We start from the raw sequence: 18,775 nt of genomic DNA on the forward strand, positions 1-18,775 counted from the left end.
CCCAGCACCAGTTACTGAAGGACTACAGTTCGTCAGCCCTGCTTATAGGGTTTGAGATGAGGGAGGCATGGGTGAGCAGGACCCAGGACCTCTTCTGTTGCTGAGACTGAAGCTGCTCACCAGTGGGAGAAGTGGGGTGGGTCTGGGGTCACAGAATTGTGGGAAGGGATTTTAGCTTCCCGCCTCCCCCATTTCAAGCACTCCCTGCCTTTCTGTGCCTAAGCATGGATGAGCAGAGGCAAGAAGAAAGCTGGCTGGACTGCCCTAAGTGGCTGTCTACACAGAGGAAGTGACTCACACGAGAGGTGGGTCCAGCCCAGCTATTTTGTTAAGTGTCACCAACCTCACCCTGAAGTTGCTATTTCCACCCCCTAAACGAGACTGCCCTCTCTGCTCCCGTAGACGCGGAAGGGGAGTAAGGCTGAGGCTGCCCTAGAGGGATTGGTTTGCACACTTTAATCCATTCAGATGCTTTATGGCACCTTAAGCCAAGAGTGGAGAACTCTGAGTCGCGAGTATCGGGGCCTCAGAGCTGGGCTCCAGGGCTCCCTCTGAAAACCCTCGGAATTAGCAGGTGCTTCCTTCAGTCAGTGACAGGACAATGTGTCAATCAGGGTGGCTACTTGGGAAGCATTTGCAACACAAGATTCTGAACAAGGCCTGCCTGGGCCATAGAGACCCAGGGGAGCTCCCCGAGGAAAATGGCCAGGAGCCCCACAGAGCCTGGCACACACACCTGGGAAGTCCTGCGGCCTCCCAGCTCACTATTCCTTAAGACTCAGCTCAGGGGCCGTCCATCACCTCCTCTGGGAAGCTTTCCTGACTATTCCCCAGCCTACACTCCTCCCGCTGCCTAGCTGGGTCAGGGACTCCTCGGGGCTCCCACGGCATTCTTTGCCCACCCCACCCAGCACCTACCAAGCTGTATGCAATGGCCACTCTTCTTTCTGCCTGGCACAGAGTTATCACAGATGAGGGAATAATTCTTGAGTATCAAACGTCTTTGGCATAAAATAACAAGGCTGGGGCAAGGGGACTGGAAGGAAGGAGACAAATGTGAATTGTGAGGTGATATAAGTTCACTGGTGAGGGCTTTTCTCTCCAAGGAGATGAGGGAGACGACCGGGAAGTGTTCAGACTCGGTCCAGCGGCCACAGGTCAGCCCCCAGGAAATGATACTCCAGGAAACATCTTTTGTTCTCTTGGACAACAGACAAAACCAGTGGGAACACTGGGTCCTTGGAGCTACTGCACACAGGCCTGGACAGAGCTCTGTAGCTGTGCCCCAGCCAGGGCCCCCGGTCACGAAGCGGGGTGTGGGGGGAGCACCCCACTGTTCCCCCTCCCCCTTCCTACCACCTACCTTCCTACCTTCTGCTCATTCAAGCCCCCACATCTGGCCAGTTCCCTGCCGCTCTAACAGTGGAGGAAACCACCACAGACCACGGGTCAAAGCCATGGCAGCACCTGCCACGAGGGGCCCGAGACAGAGGAATGCCACTTTCACTGGGTGAAGTCTTAGAATCCAGACTGTCCTCTGGAGTGCAACTGAGAAATCCGTTCACAGCCCCCCGGAGTCCACAAATAGAAGTCCCCTTAGCTCCCCCACTCCCGGCCCCTCTCCTTCCTGGCACTTGTCACCAGTGTAATTATGATGTGGGTAATGACTTGCCTGATCCAGTGTCTGTCCCCAAGGAGCAGGGCCCTTGTCCGTCCTGTCCCATCACCGTACCAAGTATGGTGCTTGGCCCAGCGCAGGGCCTCTGTGGTGAATGAATTTAAAATAATGTTTTTTGTTTCTTTTTTAAAGAAAGACTGAATGGCTCTCATGGTTATACGACTTGACAGTCAGAACCCTCTACTCACCCCCCCCCACCCCACGCCACCAAAGTGTCAAATAAATGGCAGTGACTAAGTGACAGAAGCACAGGAAAATGAGACTCACAGGGGTGACACGCGGGGCGGAGCTGGGGGTCCACCAGGTGGGCTGCACGGGAGTGCCCAGCGACTATCTACTTAGTGGAGGGATGAGTGGGCCCTGTGGGCTCTCAGCAACCTGAGTCCCCTGAGGCCTGCAGGGAGGCGGAGCCCGCCCTGGTCAGACCCACCAGCCCAGCCCATGCATTTGGCGGCCTACTTCTCAGCGTAAACTCCCAAGCTGGCATCTCGAGAGTCTCTGAGAGTTCGAGAACCATTAATTACGCCTGCACTCACCCAGGTACGGTGTGCAGAGCTGACCTTACAGAAGGGAACAGACATGCTCTTCCGTATCACAGAGCCGATATTCGAGTCCAGAGGCAGGAAATCAAGTGAAGCAGGCAAATGGGAAAGGGAGTCACTGGGGACGGTGCTTTTGGGACAGGGTGCTGGGGGAAGGCGGAGACAAGGGTGAGGAAAAGGGGCGAGCTGGGAAAGGGTCCGGGCAGATGGAATGGCAAATGGAAAAGCCTGGGGCTGAAAGGAGCCTGCGGTGGCAGAAGCTGCCGGAGGCCAGAGGAGCTTGGGTGACAAGTTAAGCTGCCCTGTCCCATCAGCTCTGGGACCCTGGCAAGACAGGATGTCGGAGCTGAGACACAACACGAGTCAGGTCTTGGACGGGAGTGAACTCAGCTTGGTCAACGCCACTCTGTGGCATCCTGCTAGGGCGCGCAGCCCCAGACCCTAGGGGTAGCCCCCTGCTTCCAGCTCAAGCCGGGGGCTGTGGAGTCGTTCTTCTTTACCCTTCAGGGTGTTGACAGTTGTCGGCTCAAAACCTTCAGAGTCCTCTGACATTCTGGGCCCTGAAGACTCTTCAGGATAGTAAAAAATGGAGACTGTGACCCTCATTATACAGCTACATGGCTTATACAGTCACATTCAGTCAGTGGTGCTAGTCAGTCCGATATCTGTATGGACAAAACGTGACTTTTGACTTTTACCTCACACCATACACAAAACTCAATCCCAAGTGGATCATAAATCTAATTACAAAAGGTAAAACAACAAAGCTTCTAGATGAAAATACAGGGGTCTTCACAGCTTTGGGTAGAGATCTTAAAAATAGACACAAAATACATAAACCACAAACAGAGAGGCCAATAAATTGAAGAGCATTAAAACCAAGAATTTCTGCTCCACGAAAAATACCATTAAGAGATTTAAAACACAAGCCATAGGGGCACCTGGGTGGCTCAATCAGTTAAGCATCCAACTCTTGATTTCGGCTCAGGTCATGATCTCACAGTTTGTGAGTTCAAGCCCCAAGTCAGGCTTTGCACTGACAGTGTGGAGACTGCTTGGGATTCTCTCTCTTTCCCTCTCTTTTTCTTTTGTTTTTTAATGTTTATTTTTGAGAGAGAGAGAGAGAGAGACAGAGTGCAAGTGGGCAAGGGGCAGAGAGAGAGAGATGGAGACACAGAATCCAAAGCAGGCTCCAGGCTCCAAGCTGTCAGCACAGAGCCCGACACACGGCTCGAACTCGTGAACTGCGAGATCATGATCTGAGCTTAGCCGACTGAGCCACCCAGGCATTCCTCTCTCCCTCTTTTTCTGCACGCGCATGAGTGTACACACTCTCTCTCAAAATAAATAAATAAACGTTAAAAAAACAGGCAAGCCATAGACTTGAAGAAACGTTTGCTATATGTATATGCGACATATTTTTTTCTCTAATAAAAGACATATCCATAATATGTAAAGAGCCTCTACCAATGAATCAGGAAATACACACAACTCAATTTAAGAATGAAGCAATGACTTAGAGACTTCCAATAGCCAATAAGCAAACGAAAAGGTATCAAGATCGTTAGTCATCAGGGAAATGCAAATTAAAACCACAGTGAGGTCCCACTACACACCTATTAGAGTGACTGAAATGAAAAAGACTGATGACCCACTGGCTAGGATAAAGAGCAATGAAAATGCTCACATATTGCCAATGTGAGTACAAGTCAATGCAAGCACTGTTAGAAAACTGCTTGGCAGTATGCACTAAAGGTAAACATATGCCTTCCCAATGACTGGGCAATTTCGCTCCTAGATATATACCCCCAGAAAAGAGTGCAGAGGGGTTCACCGAAATACAGATGTAAGAACGTTCACATCAGCTTTCATCATAATAGCCCAAACCTGGAAACAACCCAAATGTCTGTTAGCAGGAGAATGGATAGATGCACTGTGATATACTCTTACAATGGAATGCTACAGAACAATGGAGAAGAACAAACTATAGCCTCGTGCTATATGCACAGGTGAACCCCACAGACATAATGCTCAGTGAAAGAAGCAAAAGAGTATGCATTGTACAGTTCCTTCCATACGAATGAAGTCGAACAATAGGAAACATTAATCTACGGTGCTAGAAGTCAGAATAGAGGCTTCCTTTAGAGGGGAACAATGGGACAAGGCATGAGAGAGCCTTCTGGTGGGCTGGAAATGTTCTATGTTTCCATCTGGAGGGTGGCCATAGAGGGTACGTCGTATATAATTACTCACTGAGATGTGTACTAAAGATCACTTTACAGCATTCCTCGAAAACGTTCTAAAGGGGGAAATAATAGTCTTTTGAACAAATGGTGCTGGTACCACTGTACATCAATATGCAAAAGAATCGAGCTGGACCTCGTCCTTATACCATATACAAAAGGCAACTCAAAATGGATCATAGATCTCAATGTAAGAGCTAAAACTATAAAATTTTTAGAAGAACACATCAATCTTTGTGACCTTGGGCTAGGAAACGGGTATACACGGGACACCAAAAGCACAAATGGCGAAAGAAAAAAATAGGTAGACTGGACTCTATCAACATTGAAAACATTTATGCTGTAAATGTTACCACCAAGAAAGTGAAACGACAACTCACAGGATGGGAGGAAATAGTTGCTGATTATGTATTTAATAAGGGTATACAATCCAGAATATATAAAGAACTATTATAATTCAATAATAAAAAGACAAATAATCCCATTTTAAAATGGGCCAAGGGGTGCCTGGGTAGCTCAGTGGGTTAAGCATCTGACTCTTGGTTTTGGCTCAGGTTGTGACCTCACGTTTCGTGAGTTCAAGCCCTGCATCGGGCTCTGTGCTAGCGGCAAGGAGCCTGCTTGGGACTCTCTCTCCTTCTCTCTCTGCCCCTCCCCTACTCATGCCCGCACTCCCACAAAATAAATAAGTGAAAAATAAACAAAATAAAATAAAAATGGGCCAAGGTTCTGAATAGACATTTCTCCAAAGTAGATCTACAAATGGCCAAAAGTCACACAAACAAGATGATGCTTGACATCATTAGTCATTCAAGAAACGCAAATCAAAACCGTAAGTAGATACTGCTGGTGCCCTCGGCTAGCTATAATGACAATTTTTAAAAAGACAGTAAGAACTGTTGGTGAGGATGGAATACATTGCTGGTGGGAATATAAAATGGGGCCGCTGCTTTGGAAAACAGTTTGGTAGTTCCTCAGAAGGTTAAATATAGAGTTACCATGTGACCCAGAGATTTTGCTGCTGGGTATACATCCAAGACAATCAAAAATATACCCACACAAAAACTTGTACATGAATGTTCATTGCTGTGTTATTTATATTAGCCAAAAAAATGGGGGGAAAAAAAACAAAAGTCTATCAATTGATGAAGGACAAAATAAAATGTGACGGGTTCATACAAAGGAATCTACAATGAATTATTACTCCCGGAAGCACAGATCAGGCTCCGACAACGATGAATCCCGAAAACAGTATGTTAATTGGAAGAAGCCAGTCACCAAAGGCTGCATATTACATGATTCCACTTCTGTGAAATGTCCAGAATAGCAAATCTATAGACAAAGGAAATAAGTAGTTGCCAGGGGATGAGAGGAGTGAGGCCGGAGGAGGAGGATGGGGCGTCACTGCTAATGGTAAGGGATTTCTTTTCTTTTCTTTTCACATGTTTTTATTTATTTTTTGAGAGAGAGATAGAGACAGAGCATCAGCAGGGGAGGAGCAGAGAGAGAGGGAGTCTGAAGCATGCTCCAGGCTCTGAGCTGTCAGCACAGAGCCCGACATGGGGCTCGAACTTGTGAACCACAGATCATGACCTGAGCTGAAGTCAGACCCTCAAACGACTGGGCCACCCAGGCGTCCCAAGGGATTTCTTTTATGGGGGATGAAAATATTTTCAAATTCGATTGTAGTGATGGCTGCACAACCTTGTGAATATATAAAAAAAATGGAATTATACACTTTAATTAGGTGAATTGTATGGTATATGAGTCATATCTCAATAAAGCTTTTTAAAAGCGTGTGTGTGTGTGTGTGTGTGTGTGTGTGTGTGCGCGCGCATGTCCTAATCTATTTCACGGCCTTGGCCCCATCCTGAGTTAGAGGATCTGGAAGCTACCGGATGAGAGATACGCACGGATGGAGCTGAAAAAGCAAGACTATATCCTAACGTGACCCCAGACAGCAGCTGGGATAAACCTGGGGTTCTGTATGTCCACATGCACACGTGCATACAACTTCCTACCCTGGCTATTCATCCTCAAGGACAAATGTGAAATGGCAAAGAGCTCAGGTCCACAGCTTTGACAACCGCTTCACTGGGCCGATAGTTCTCAAGCCTCTGACTCATGGCTCTGTGCAGGAGATTCCCAGGGCTGGCTTCCCTCGGGGTTATCAACAAAGGAGACCGGCCCATTCTAGAGCTGCACTGCCCAACAGAAATAGAATTCCAGCCACATGTATCATTTTAAATGTTCTACTAGCCACGTTTTTAAAATGTAAAAAGAAACACGTGTAATTAACTTTTATATTTAACCCAGTATCAAACATGTTTTCACTGTAACACGTAATCGATAAATGATTGAGATATTTCACCTTCTTTTTTTTTCAGACTAAGCCTTCAAGATCCAGTGTTTATTTCACATAGCTTATCTCAGTTTGGACTAACCACATTTTAAATGCTCATTCAACAGCCGCGTGTGGCTAGTGGTTACCATATGGGATGGTGCAGTTCTAACCTGGCTCATATTGCAAGATGAGTATTCTCAAAGTCTGGTATTTTAGCAAATCTGAATTTAATAATAACAAGAGCTGAGGAGGAAACCAAGGCTCAGTGAGGCAAAGTGCCTTGCCCGAGGCCTTGAGCTGATAAGTGGCAGTGGTTATGTGCAGGGTCTATGATCAGATGAGAATTATCTTCTCTACGGGGTCAATGTGAGAGGACAAGAGAGACCCATGGGAAGGGACTGGCATCGTGCCTGGCTCACGTCCGCCGTGACAGATATGAGGGGCTAATGGAGACAAGGCAGAGACCACTCGGGGTGGCTAGCTGGGGAGACCCTGCACCAGCTCTGAGACATTTCCCCAAGACCTCTCCCCGAAAAGCTTGTATCACTCACCGGGCTGGTGGGTGAGGACACCCCAAGGCTCCGTGCAGCTCCGTCATCCTCCAGAGACTTCTGCTGGCCGCTCCCCGGGCTGACTGCTCTGGCCGCCGCCTCTCTCACGGGACTGGAAGGCCTCTGGTCTAAAATGCTCACCGAGGGGACAGCTTTGGCAGTGCCCAACTGCAGCAAGCCCAGGGTGCCAGGTGCCTGGGGAGGCGGCTCCTGCTTGCGGTCCCCATCTTGAGTCCCAGAGGATGCTTGGGGCGGGAGGGGCTCTGCGGGCACATCAAAAGGGATGCTGGCCTCCAGGCCGGGGAGGGGGAGTGAGGCCCGCCCCGTGGGAATCTCCATTTCTCCACTCAGTCCGCTCAGTCCGTTGGTTGGCACAGAGTTTACCTGGGCTTTGCTGAATTCCGACAATACCCTGGAAGTTTTTAAACAGAGAAACCTGTGTGACAAGCTGTCAGCTAGAATGCCCAAGGCTATTGGGACGGCGGTAAGAAGGCAAAACTGCTGTCTGGGGATTTCAAAAACAAAACATCCTCGTCATCCACCCACCGTGCTCCTCTGCTTACACACAAGCCTTCCTCTGACACTCCTCACAAAGTGTCTCCCCAGCTGGGACTGAGGTAGAGTGGGTGGCCAAGGGAACTGCGGGGCCCGGGATCTCCGGTGCAAGCGCTGGTCCACCAGAGCTGGGCCGTATCTGGGGTCCCACATGCCTCCTGTTCCCAGGACCTGTTGCCGGAGATCAGTGTACACGGGGTGCAGGAGTGTGCACGCAAGTATACATGGGGTGTGCCCCTGCTCACTCTTCCAATGGTACTGCCTCTTCCTGCCCTTCAGTGGTGCTTCAGGGACTACGGGGAGCCAGTGTTACTGTCTTTACGTACACACACACACGCACGCACATGAAAACTACTCTGGGCCTTCTAAAATGTGCACTGGCTAGTGGCTGCTCCCCTTCTCCTGAGGCTTCTGAGAATCCACATTCTGTTTCTGAACTAGAACTATTTGCTGTCTCCTCCTTTGTTTATGAACCAACAGAGTATGTCACGGGCGAATACAGATTCATACAACAACAAAGCTACCCGGGGCCCAAGAGATTGCCCATATCTGCCCTAATGGTTTAGACTGGGTCAGAAGACGTGCCAAACTCCCCTTAATGTGAGCTCATTTCCATAAGGATTTTAGAACTCAAGTTTCTACCTTAATGTCTTCTGGCTGAGCTGTGTGCTCTTATCTACATCATAACCCCAAACAACATTTCAAGACATGCTAGTCAAACATTGGTGAACAACCCATACATTTATGGGCAACTGATTTGCAGCCCAAGACATTTCAGTGGGGAGAGAATAGTCTTTTCAACAAATGGTGCTGGGATAAGCGAACAGTCCCATGCAAAAGAAGAAAGTTGGACCCCTACCTCACACCATATAAAAAATGAACTCAAAATGGATCAAAGACCTAAAAGTAAGAGCTAAAACTATAAAACTCTTAGAAGGAAACAGGTATAAATCTTTGGGTCAGGCAATGGTTTCTTATATGACAGCCAACAAATAAGTAAACAATAAAAAATAGGTACGCTGGACTTTATCAACACTAAAAGCTTTGGTGCTTCAAAAGGATACTATCAAGAAAGTAAAAAGATAACCCATAGAACAGGAAAAAAATCTGCATATCTTATATCCAAGTATTATCATATATCTGATAAGGGTCTAGTATCCAGAATACAGAGAGCTCTTACAATTCAATAATATTAGAACAAATAATCTGACTGAAAAATGGGCAAAGGTTTACAGAGACACTTCTCTAAAGGTATACAAATGGAAAGTACATGAAAAGATGCTCAATATCATTAGACGGTAGTGAAATACAAATCAAAACCGTAATAAGATACTACTTTATGCCTACCAAGATGCTTATAATAAAAAAAGACAGAGGGGCACCTGGGTGGTTCAATCAGTTAAGCATCCGACTTCGGCTCAGGTCATGATCTCACGGTTCGTGGGTTCGAGCCCTGTGTCGGGCTCTGTGCCGACAGCTCGGAGCCTGGAGACTGCTTCAGATTCTGTGTCTCCCTCTCTTTCTGCCTCTCCCCAACTCATGCTCTGTCTCTCTCTCTCTGTCTCTCTCTAAAATAAGAAACATTAAAAATTTTTAAAAAATTAAAAAGACAGAGAATAACAAGTGTTGGCAAAGGTGTAGAGAAAATGGAACTCCTACACGCTGCTGGCGGAAATGTGAAATGGTGCAGCCTCTGTGGAGAACAGTTTGGTAGTTCCTTAAAAGTTAAACATAGAGTTACCATATGAGTCAGCAATTGAACTCATGGGTATATACCCAAGAGAATTAAAAGACAATGTCTGCACAAAAACCTGTACATGAGTGTTCACAGCAATATTATTCACAGTAGCCAAAAAGTAGGAATAGAACAAATGTCCACTAACTGAAAAGATAAAACAAATTGTGGTGTATTCACACAATGGAATATTATTTAGCCATGACCCATGCTACAACACGGATGAACCTTGAAAACCTACTAAGTGAAGGAAGGAGGTCACAAAAAGCCACATAGTGTATGATTCCATTGGTATTAAATGTCCAGAATAGGTAAATCCATAGCTAGTGGGTAAGGGGTTTCCTTAAAGGGTGATGTTGGTTGGCTTTGGTTGGCACACTGCTGTGGCCCCACAATAGGTTCCTAAAGTTCACGGACTTCATTCCTTTACCCGTAAAACCGGCACGGTAACAGCACCCACCTATGACTGCGTTCAAGGCTGAATGAGATCATATAGGTAAAATGCTTATAGAGTATCTGGCACAAAGTAAGTACTCAATAAACATTAACCTCAATTTGTCACTGGTTGTTCTTATCGCCACTGGTAAGACTGCTTAGCCTCTACACACATGGCTATAAAAATGTAAGGAAGGAGAATTACGGAAATATTCACCAGCATTACCGAAATGGTTATCAATTATAAATGACCCCTCATCTGTAAGACACATTTTAATGATGGAGTGGACTGGGTGTGGGAATAAAGAAACACCACCCGACAGCAAGAAGCTTGTGTGATAAATTAGAGTTTCCACCAAATCAACACCACGGTCAGGATGAAATCAAGTTCACAGGAGTCTCACAAGGATCAGAGCTGGTCGGCAGGACCCAGAGAGAATAAGAGACATGCACATCAAGTGGGAAAAAGTGCTAGAGATGAGGTTTTGAAGGAAAAGTGAAAGAAAGAGAATTTTCAAAACTTTTGAAGAAAATGCAACATAGGGCTGAAACGCTCCGGTCCTTCCACTTCTGTCCAGCTCAGGGCAGCGTTTTTCAAACACTGCCTGTTCAAAAATTCTAGAAGTTTGTGCTTTCATTTAGAAGACAGTCTGAAAACATATACGTGTTATATACATACGTATATTGCGCGTACACGGAGGCGTAGGTGTGGAATAAAAGCATGGGCTGGAGAATCGGCATGACCACCCCATAAAGTGCCCCCCGCCAAGCGATTCTGAGCCTGCGCTTTTCCTGAGCGCGTGGACTAGCGTGTTGGGGTCCACGGCACCACCTGGCGGTCAGGGGTGCTCATGAAAGTACAGGAGGGGGCTTCATGTGCAAAGAATCATTTCCCCCAAGAGAAGGCCTCATGATAACGACCTCTGACAAATATCATCAAGCACAGATCTGCAGCCGTGTATACACAGACAAGTAGCGCGAGAACTGACATCACGGGGACCCCCAGTAGTAAAATGATAATGACACCACCTATGGAGCACTCACCCTGTGATTGGCACTGCTCTAAGCGCTTTGCATACCTTAACTCACTTCCTAGAATTCTTATCCCCATCTTGCAGATGAGCACATCAAGGTCAGAAAGGTTGAGTATCTTGCCCAGGGACGCAAAGCTGGTTAATGGAAGACTCCAGCAGCCTGGCTCCTGAGTCCACACACTCCTAACCACCGGCCCCTAGCTGTGCTTCTCAGCGATCACTGTAATTCAGACCCAACCAACACAAAAGAAGCTATTCAGGCCATCAATCCTCTATTCACAAAGCAAACTGCAGTTTGGTTTCCAGAAAACATTAAGTTAATACCTTTCCTTGGAATGTTACATCTTTTGTACTTTATGTTTAACTTGTAGATGATTTTAAAAAACTTTTTTTAACATTTATTTTGATAGAACGCCTGTTCTCTCTCTCTCTCAAAATAAATCAACTTTAAAAAATCCACGTAAACAAATATTTAAGTAATATGACAAAAATAAGCGAACTCTTAACTGCTGATGTGACATTTCACCCTCAGACACACCCTCTAAGAGCTGGTGTGTGTGGACGTGCGAAGATAACTTCAAGCCCAGCACTCAGAGTGATGGTGCTGGATGTGTGTTTGTGCATCGGTGTGCTCTGTGTTTGCTGGTTCCGCACGCCACTGCCCCGCGCTGGTCTGTACATCCTGAGCCTCTTCCCTTGACTTCTCCCACAATGCCCAGGATGACGCTTCCCACACAGGGTGGACGGTCACTGATTCAATGGCCTTAAGCTGGAATTTTCCAATCACAAGACTCACGAAAGATAAAAGCAGGGCACATGACAAAGAGAGGGCCTGCGGGCTGGCCTGGGGGAGGAGGAGACACAAGGAAGGGTTCAGACAGGTGAATGAACTTAAGTCACGCCATCGGCCCAGCCAGCCGATAGAGCGGGGATTGCTCCCTTCCAGGATGTTCTACCTAAATTCTTGTTTGAGGTTTGAAAGTTCTAGCTAATGTGCTCTGTTGCTCAGAAGCTGCTTCAGCCGTAATTCGCCCCCAGGCATCTGATCTGATTCTCAGCCAGCTAGCTCTATGAGGGAGCCTCCACTTTACAGATGAAGAAACAACCTCACAGAGCCAACGCTTGGCCTGCCGTTACTGGACTTGGGACTGGTAGAACAGGGCTTGAGGCCAGATCCTGCTACAAGCCAGTCCGTACCGGCACCCAATCTGGTGTTCTTCCCACAGCAGCTGGGAAACCTGTAAAGACTTGAATGAACCAAGAAGGTAGGGGCACTCAGGAGTAGAAAAGAAGATCCTAGACGCTGGCTGAGGGAACACGGGTCTGGCTGAAGGAAGCGCTTAATAAAAATTTACCATTTTCGGGGCGCCTGGGTGGCTCAGTCAGTTAAGCGTCCGACTCTTGATTTTGGCTCGGGTCATGATCTCACAGTTCCTGGGATCAAGCTCTGCATCACGCTCTGCACTGACAGCGAGGGGCCTGCTTGGGATTCTCTCTCTCCCCCCCTCTCTCTCTGCCCTTCCCCAACTCATGCTCGCTTGCTCTCTCTCTCTCTCTCTCTCTCTCTCTCTCAAAACAAATAAATAAACTTGAAAAAAAGTTTATCATGTTCTACCTATTAGATGAGCAAATATCCAAGTTTGATAATACCTTCTGCCTACAAGGCCGAGGGGGCACAGGTACATTCCTGACAGAGTGTAAACAGGCGATTATCTATGAAAATTGTAGACTCATTTATCCTTTGCCTCAGCAATTCTGTTTCTGGGACTTTACTCAACAGAGATAGTTGCATAGAATTAAAAGATCACATACACACGGTTATTTATAGAAAGAGTGAACTCCAGTGTCCAGTAAATACAGGGCTGGTCAAATAAACTAAGGTACATTCATACAATGGAAACACATGCCACAGGGGAAAAAAAAAAAAAACTGAAGAAACTGATATGAAGCTCCAAAACAAAAATTCTGAGCTCTTCTAAGACAAGGTATCAAACAGTATATTTATAATAGCTTTGTGGGGATGAGGCAGAGACAAGAAATATAAAAGACATTTAAAAAGTCTATCTATTCATATCTGTTAGATGCATTTAGAAACATCAGAAAAGGACATGTAAAGGGGGTGCCTGGGTGGCTCAGTCAGTTAAATGTCTGACTTCAGCCTAGCTCATGATCTCACGGTTCGTGAGTTCGAGCCCCACGTTGGGCTCTCTGCTGTCAGCACAGAATCTGCTTCAGATCCTCCGTCCCCCTTTCTCACTGCCCCTCCCCTGCTCATTCTCTCAAAAATAAATAAATAAACTTTAAAAAAAAGAAAAAGAAAGATGTAAGGTATTGATAATTATGGTTACAAAGGTGGAAAAGACGTTTCACTGTAGGTAGACTTTTTTTTCTTACCATAAAAATAAATCTATTAAAAAATGAATGTTTCAAAAGGGCCTGAATGAAGAAGGCTCTGCTGTGGTGAGCACGGTTAACATAGAGAGATGGTGACTCACTACGTTGTACACCTGAGACTAATATAACACCGTGTGTCAACAATACTCAAATAGAAAAAAGTTCTTTTAAAGAGATAGCTCTGCCCAGGGTGCCTTCTCTAGTCAAGTTCATTGCTCCCTGTGCTCTTCCTCCACTCACTTGCTTGGCCCCTTTTGTGCACCACCTCCTCCAGGCCTCATTCAGGGTCTGTGTCCTTCAGAGGCCTTCTGGGAGGTCGCAGCGGAGCACCCTGACGCGCTGGGCTTCACTGCGTCTTTTGGAAGTCGTATATCTAACTCCGAACCGTTCGTTTCCGCCCTAGAGGCAATAATATTTTACACGAAGCCTCAGAGAAATTAGGTAACTTGTGGAAGATCAGCCAGGGGTAGAGCTGGATCCTGATTCAGCTCTGAGCCCTCCCTGAATCCATTCTCCTCGCTGCCCCATGTGGCCTCCAGTTACAAGTCCCGGCAACTCCAGTCCCTGAGGAAGAGCCACGGTCCCCTTTTCCTTTATGCCCTTAGAGAGGTCAATGCTCAGTGACAGGCAATCACATGCTATAGGAAGGGAGAGAAAGAGGAAGAGGAGAAGGAAGGAAGGCAGGGGGAGGAGAAGGAGTGGGGGAAGGACACTCACTCTTGCAGAGACGGGTCTGAATCATCGGCATTTGCTGTCCCCAGGTCGGAGTCGTAGGACATGGGCTCCTCGGAACGGTCTGGACTCTTGGAGCCATTCTCTTGGAGTAGGCAGCTATCAGAGTTTAGGCTGCAAGACAGCTGGGATGAACTGGCAGTGTCCAGGCTGAGGGAGGAGGCCGTGAGCTTCCGGTTCCGTCGGATCTTATGGCCTGAGTGCTGGACTTCGATGTCCTCCGAGCCTGAGGAATGGGACATTGAATCCAGAGACTCTTTCCGCTGTAGTTCGGTCCCAGAGGTGGTGAGGGGGTCGAGCTCAGAGAGCGGGCAAAGCCCAGAGAGAGCCAGTGGGGTAAGCGTCCACTCGTTTAAGATGGCGGACTTGTAGGAGAGCTCGAAGGATAAGGACGTCAGTCCCTGCAGGAAGCTGAGGAGGAACTCGCCCTCCTCGGCGTCTCGAAGCAGGGCTGTGGGCTGATAGTACTCGCACAGGCGGGCGGGCTCCTGGAGGAGCAGCTTCAGGTAGCACTCCATCAGGCCGTCATTGAGGGCCAGCCTCAGCCAGGCCCGGCAGCGGCCCACGTCCGTGCTGACAAAGATCAGGTGCTCCAATTCCGAGACGATGTGTCTGCGGGTGGAGAGGACAGGCTTGTTTCAAGAAATGATTTCAGATCACGGAGGATTGTTTTATCCACTGGTGAGCAGGAGCCAGTAATAACGACTGCAAGTATATACAGGCTTGGGAAAAAATCTCAGAGAGCAGTGTTCTACAGGGAATTGAGAAATATTTAGCTACAACTCCCCACTTTTTCGAGGTTACTGTCATGCAGGATAATTGCCATTTTTGTTACAACTCCCCAGGCGCCCTTGACATCACCTGCTCATCCGGCATACATCTGATGAGCCCCTAAGTGCCAGGTCTTCGGAGCCGTGAAGATACAGGATACAGACATGGTCCTGCCCTCAGTCCAGGTTACTACCTTTCAAGGGCACACGGAGGTGAACCCTGTGGTCAGTAGAGCTGGGGTGGGGGGAAGGCAATCGCTTCCAGGTTGCAGTAAGAACAATGCCTCAGGCAAGGCATTGAGGGATTAGGCATAGGGATTAGGGATAGGCAAGGCATAGAGCTGGGCCTTGAGGGATTTCAAGCGGCAAAGATGGAAGGGGAACCTTAGGCACCAAGGACTGACAGAAAAAAGGCACCAAGGGTAGGGAAGCAGCAGCTGTGTAACAGGAGTGGTGAGCACTCCCGTTACAGCACAGGGAGGAGGACGAGCGGCTGATTGGGTTGCAAAGTCAGGTGATGCAGGGTCTCGAGCATCCAACCGGTGAGGCAAAGTGGGGCAAGGGTCCCCACACCTGGCTGTGCGTCAGAATCACCTGCGAACCTGGTCAGGATACAGATTCTGGGGCTCCAACGAAGTGAATGGGACTCCAGGCTAGCACTGGGGAGCCTGAGAGTTTTTACACCGGGAAATGACTCGACCGCAGTCACGCAGACTTCTGGGTGGGCTGCTCGGGATAAGATCACGTACCAAACTCAGTTCCCGAACCCTTGGTCTGATGTAAATGCCCTTCCTCTGACCATCACAGTGCCCCGAGCACGTCTCGCCCATAGGAGTGCGTGCTCCACAGGGCTCAGGGAATGAGCTCGGGTTAGCTTAAGCTCAATAAATGTTGACCAGCTGCCTGACCTAAGGACAGACAGAATGAGATAAGGGGGACAATTAGAAAGCCACTGCCACCTGGGAGTGAGGTAAGACCCTGAGATAGGGCGGTGGCAGTCAGCAGGAAAAGGAAGATACAGACCGACAAGGCACCTTCAGGCTGAAGGTGGCATTTAATAGCCCTTAGAGGCAACGTGCCAGCAGCTGCTTGCTCCAAAGCCCAGGCAGTTAGGGCCAGGGCCGCAGAGGCAAACGTCCCGGGGTGGATATTCAGATGATCCGGATTCCACTGCTTTAAAAAATGCCACAGCCTGTTAGGATATAATACTTAGCATAGAGATGTTCACACATTCCAAGGCAGGGTCAGCAAACCTCTTCTGTCAAGGGCCACTTAGTAAAGATTTTAGGCTTTGCAGGCCACACATTCTCTGTTCCAACCACCTAACTTTGCCACGGTGTGGCAAAAAAGCGGCTCCTGCTAAAGGCGACCAGCCAGGGGCCTGAGCAGCCCCAGGCCATTGCCTGTGCGCTGAGGGGCTCTTGAGGCTTGGTCTAACAATAACCCCTATCTCACCCATCTCCATTCTAGAACACAGAGCATCTCTGCTGCCTTCCCATAGAGCTGTAGAGGGAGAGCCCAGGCTCACCCACACTGAAGCTCCTCCCCAAAGCAAAGCCTCCCCTGCTGATCTCACTTGTGGGTGACAGCTTTCAGGAGGGGCCAGAAGACAGGCTGAGGCAGAGGCTTCTGGTGGGCGCTCTTCTTCCTTTTCCCTCCGGCCTCGGCTCGGATGTGCTTGGCATGCAGGCCGTGGATAAATACAGCCTCCAGGGCACTGCACATGGCGTTGGCATCTCCGTCTTCGCTAGTGACCACTGTGTCCGAGGACACGTACTGCTTCTGCAACGCCTTCACAGATCCCACTAGCTTCTTCTTGATGACCTAGTCAGTGTCAGACATAACACAGGCCTTTAGAAGATCCTGCGGTGACCCCTGGAAGGGAAGTGCTTATCACCAAATACACACACACCCACACACGTCTCACGGCTACCTGTGGGTGTGTATACAGCAAAACTAGCACAAGCTAATCATAGAAAACAAAGATGGGCGCCTGGGTGGCTCAGTCGGTTGAGCGTCCGACTTCGGCTCAGGTCGTGATCTCACGGTTCATGGGTTCGAGCCCCACGTCGGGCTCTGTGCTGCCAGCTCAGAGCCTGGAGCCTGCTTTGGATTCTGTGTCTCCCTCTCTCTCTGCCCCTCCCCCACTTGCGCACGCGCGTGCTCTCTCTCTTTCTCTCAAAAATAAATAAACGTTGGAAAAAAATTTTAAAAAAAGAAAGAAAGAAAACAGAGACAAAGCATAGAGGAGAAAAGGAAAATTACGTACTTATACCACCCAGAGATAGTTATTTTTTTGCAAAGATATTTGTATGTTTTTCTTTTGTTTTGCTTTTTAAACCGAACTTCAGTGATTTGATAGCCATAGAAATCTTGTGTTTAAATACCGGCTCCATCATAGTTACAGGTGTGGGAGCCTGCGTGATCCATCTAGGGCAGGGGTGAAGCTTTCCACCTTGTTTAGGGGTCTACGATTCCATGAAGAGGCTACAAGTGCCACTTTAGAACCATAAAAACACCGGGGCGCCTGGGTGGCGCAGTCGGTTAAGCGTCCGACTTCAGCCAGGTCACGATCTCGCGGTCCGTGAGTTCGAGCCCCGCGTCAGGCTCTGGGCTGATGGCTCAGAGCCTGGAGCCTGTTTCCGATTCTGTGTCTCCCTCTCTCTCTGCCCCTCCCCCGTTCATGCTCTGTCTCTCGCTGTCCCAAAAATAAATAAACGTTGAAGAACCATAAAAACACCAAGAAAACAGGAGCATGGTCCACATTACGAAAGATCCTAGGGGCACCTGGGTGGCTCAGTCAGTTAAGCATCTGACTCTTGATTTCAGCTCAGGTCATGATCTCACGGTTTCTGAGTTTGAGCTCCGTATCTGGCTCTGTGCTGACAGTGTGGAGCCTGTTTGAGATTCTCTCTCCCTCTCTCTCTCTCTCTCTCTCTCTCTCTCCCTCTCCCTCTCCCTCTCTCTGCCCCTCCTCTGCTCATGCTCACTCTACCTTTCAAAATAAATAAAATAAATGTTATTTATTTAAAAATATCTTTTTAATGTTTATTTTTGAGAGAGAGAGAGAGAGAGAGAGAGAGACAAAGTATGAGGGGGGGAGGGGCAGAGAGAGAGGAAGACACAGAATCCAAAGCAGGCTCCAGGCTCTGAGCTGTCAGCACAGAGCCCGACGCGGGGCTCGAACTCATGGACCGTGAGATCATGACCTGAGCCGAAGTCGGACGCTCACGAGCCGTGAGATCATGACCTGAGCCGAAATAGGACGCTTAACTGACTGAGCCACCCAGGCGCCCCTAAAATAAATAAATAAACTTTAAAAAGAAAGAAAGAAAAAAGGAAAGATCCTTGACCTGGCAGTCAGAGGCAGATGTTGGTCTCAGCTCTGTTGGTCAACAGCTGGGTCACTGCAGACATTTCACTTAACCTCACTGAGCTTAATTTCCTCATCTGTTAAACGGAACAAATACTTCCTGACCTACAGCACAGGAGTTGGGGGGTGGGGGGATTACTCTGAGGGCAGGACTTGCTTTTTTTTTTCATTCTTGCATCCTCAACACTTGGCCTGGTTCCTGACACATGTAAGTATTCCGTTAAGGTCTGTTACATAAATCAATTATAAAATACATATATGTAAAATCCTTTGGAAAGATAAAGACAGTTCTGTCATAATATAAGCATGTCAAAATTACCTATGTGTTTTGGAAAAGGATTGGGAGGGAATACAGAAAACCTGGTTTGAACTGTTAGCTGATAGGATTA

The 18,775-nt window shown here is 48.0% G+C and overlaps 1 protein-coding gene across 13 annotated transcripts in view; it reads right to left on the minus strand.

The window, feature by feature from the left end:
• The window catches only part of PLEKHM1 (pleckstrin homology and RUN domain containing M1), a 44,683-nt gene that overhangs the window by 18,453 nt on the left and 7,455 nt on the right, over positions 1-18,775 (minus strand). For 10 of the 13 annotated variants that reach the window (XR_006964689.1, XR_006964691.1, XR_006964690.1 and 7 more), the window contains exons 3-5: positions 16,590-16,837; positions 14,229-14,855; positions 7,359-7,770 (exon numbers count right to left, since the gene is read on the minus strand). Coding sequence is in view for 10 of the 13 variants with exons in the window: in XM_047093454.1 (XP_046949410.1) it covers positions 7,359-7,770; positions 14,229-14,855; positions 16,590-16,837 (1,287 nt within the window). In the remaining 3 variants the exon portion in view is untranslated. Of the gene's footprint in view, positions 1-7,358; positions 7,771-14,228; positions 14,856-15,104; positions 15,208-15,607; positions 16,534-16,589; positions 16,838-18,775 lie in introns of those variants that run through there. The other 3 variants (XM_047093459.1, XM_047093460.1, XM_047093462.1) reach the window with 3 other exon arrangements.

This window comes from Lynx rufus, unplaced genomic scaffold (assembly GCF_022079265.1).
Source record: "Lynx rufus isolate CCGP_SWC_20201006 ecotype Redwood Valley unplaced genomic scaffold, mLynRuf1.p SCAF_34, whole genome shotgun sequence".
Lineage (NCBI taxonomy): Eukaryota > Metazoa > Chordata > Mammalia > Carnivora > Felidae > Lynx > Lynx rufus.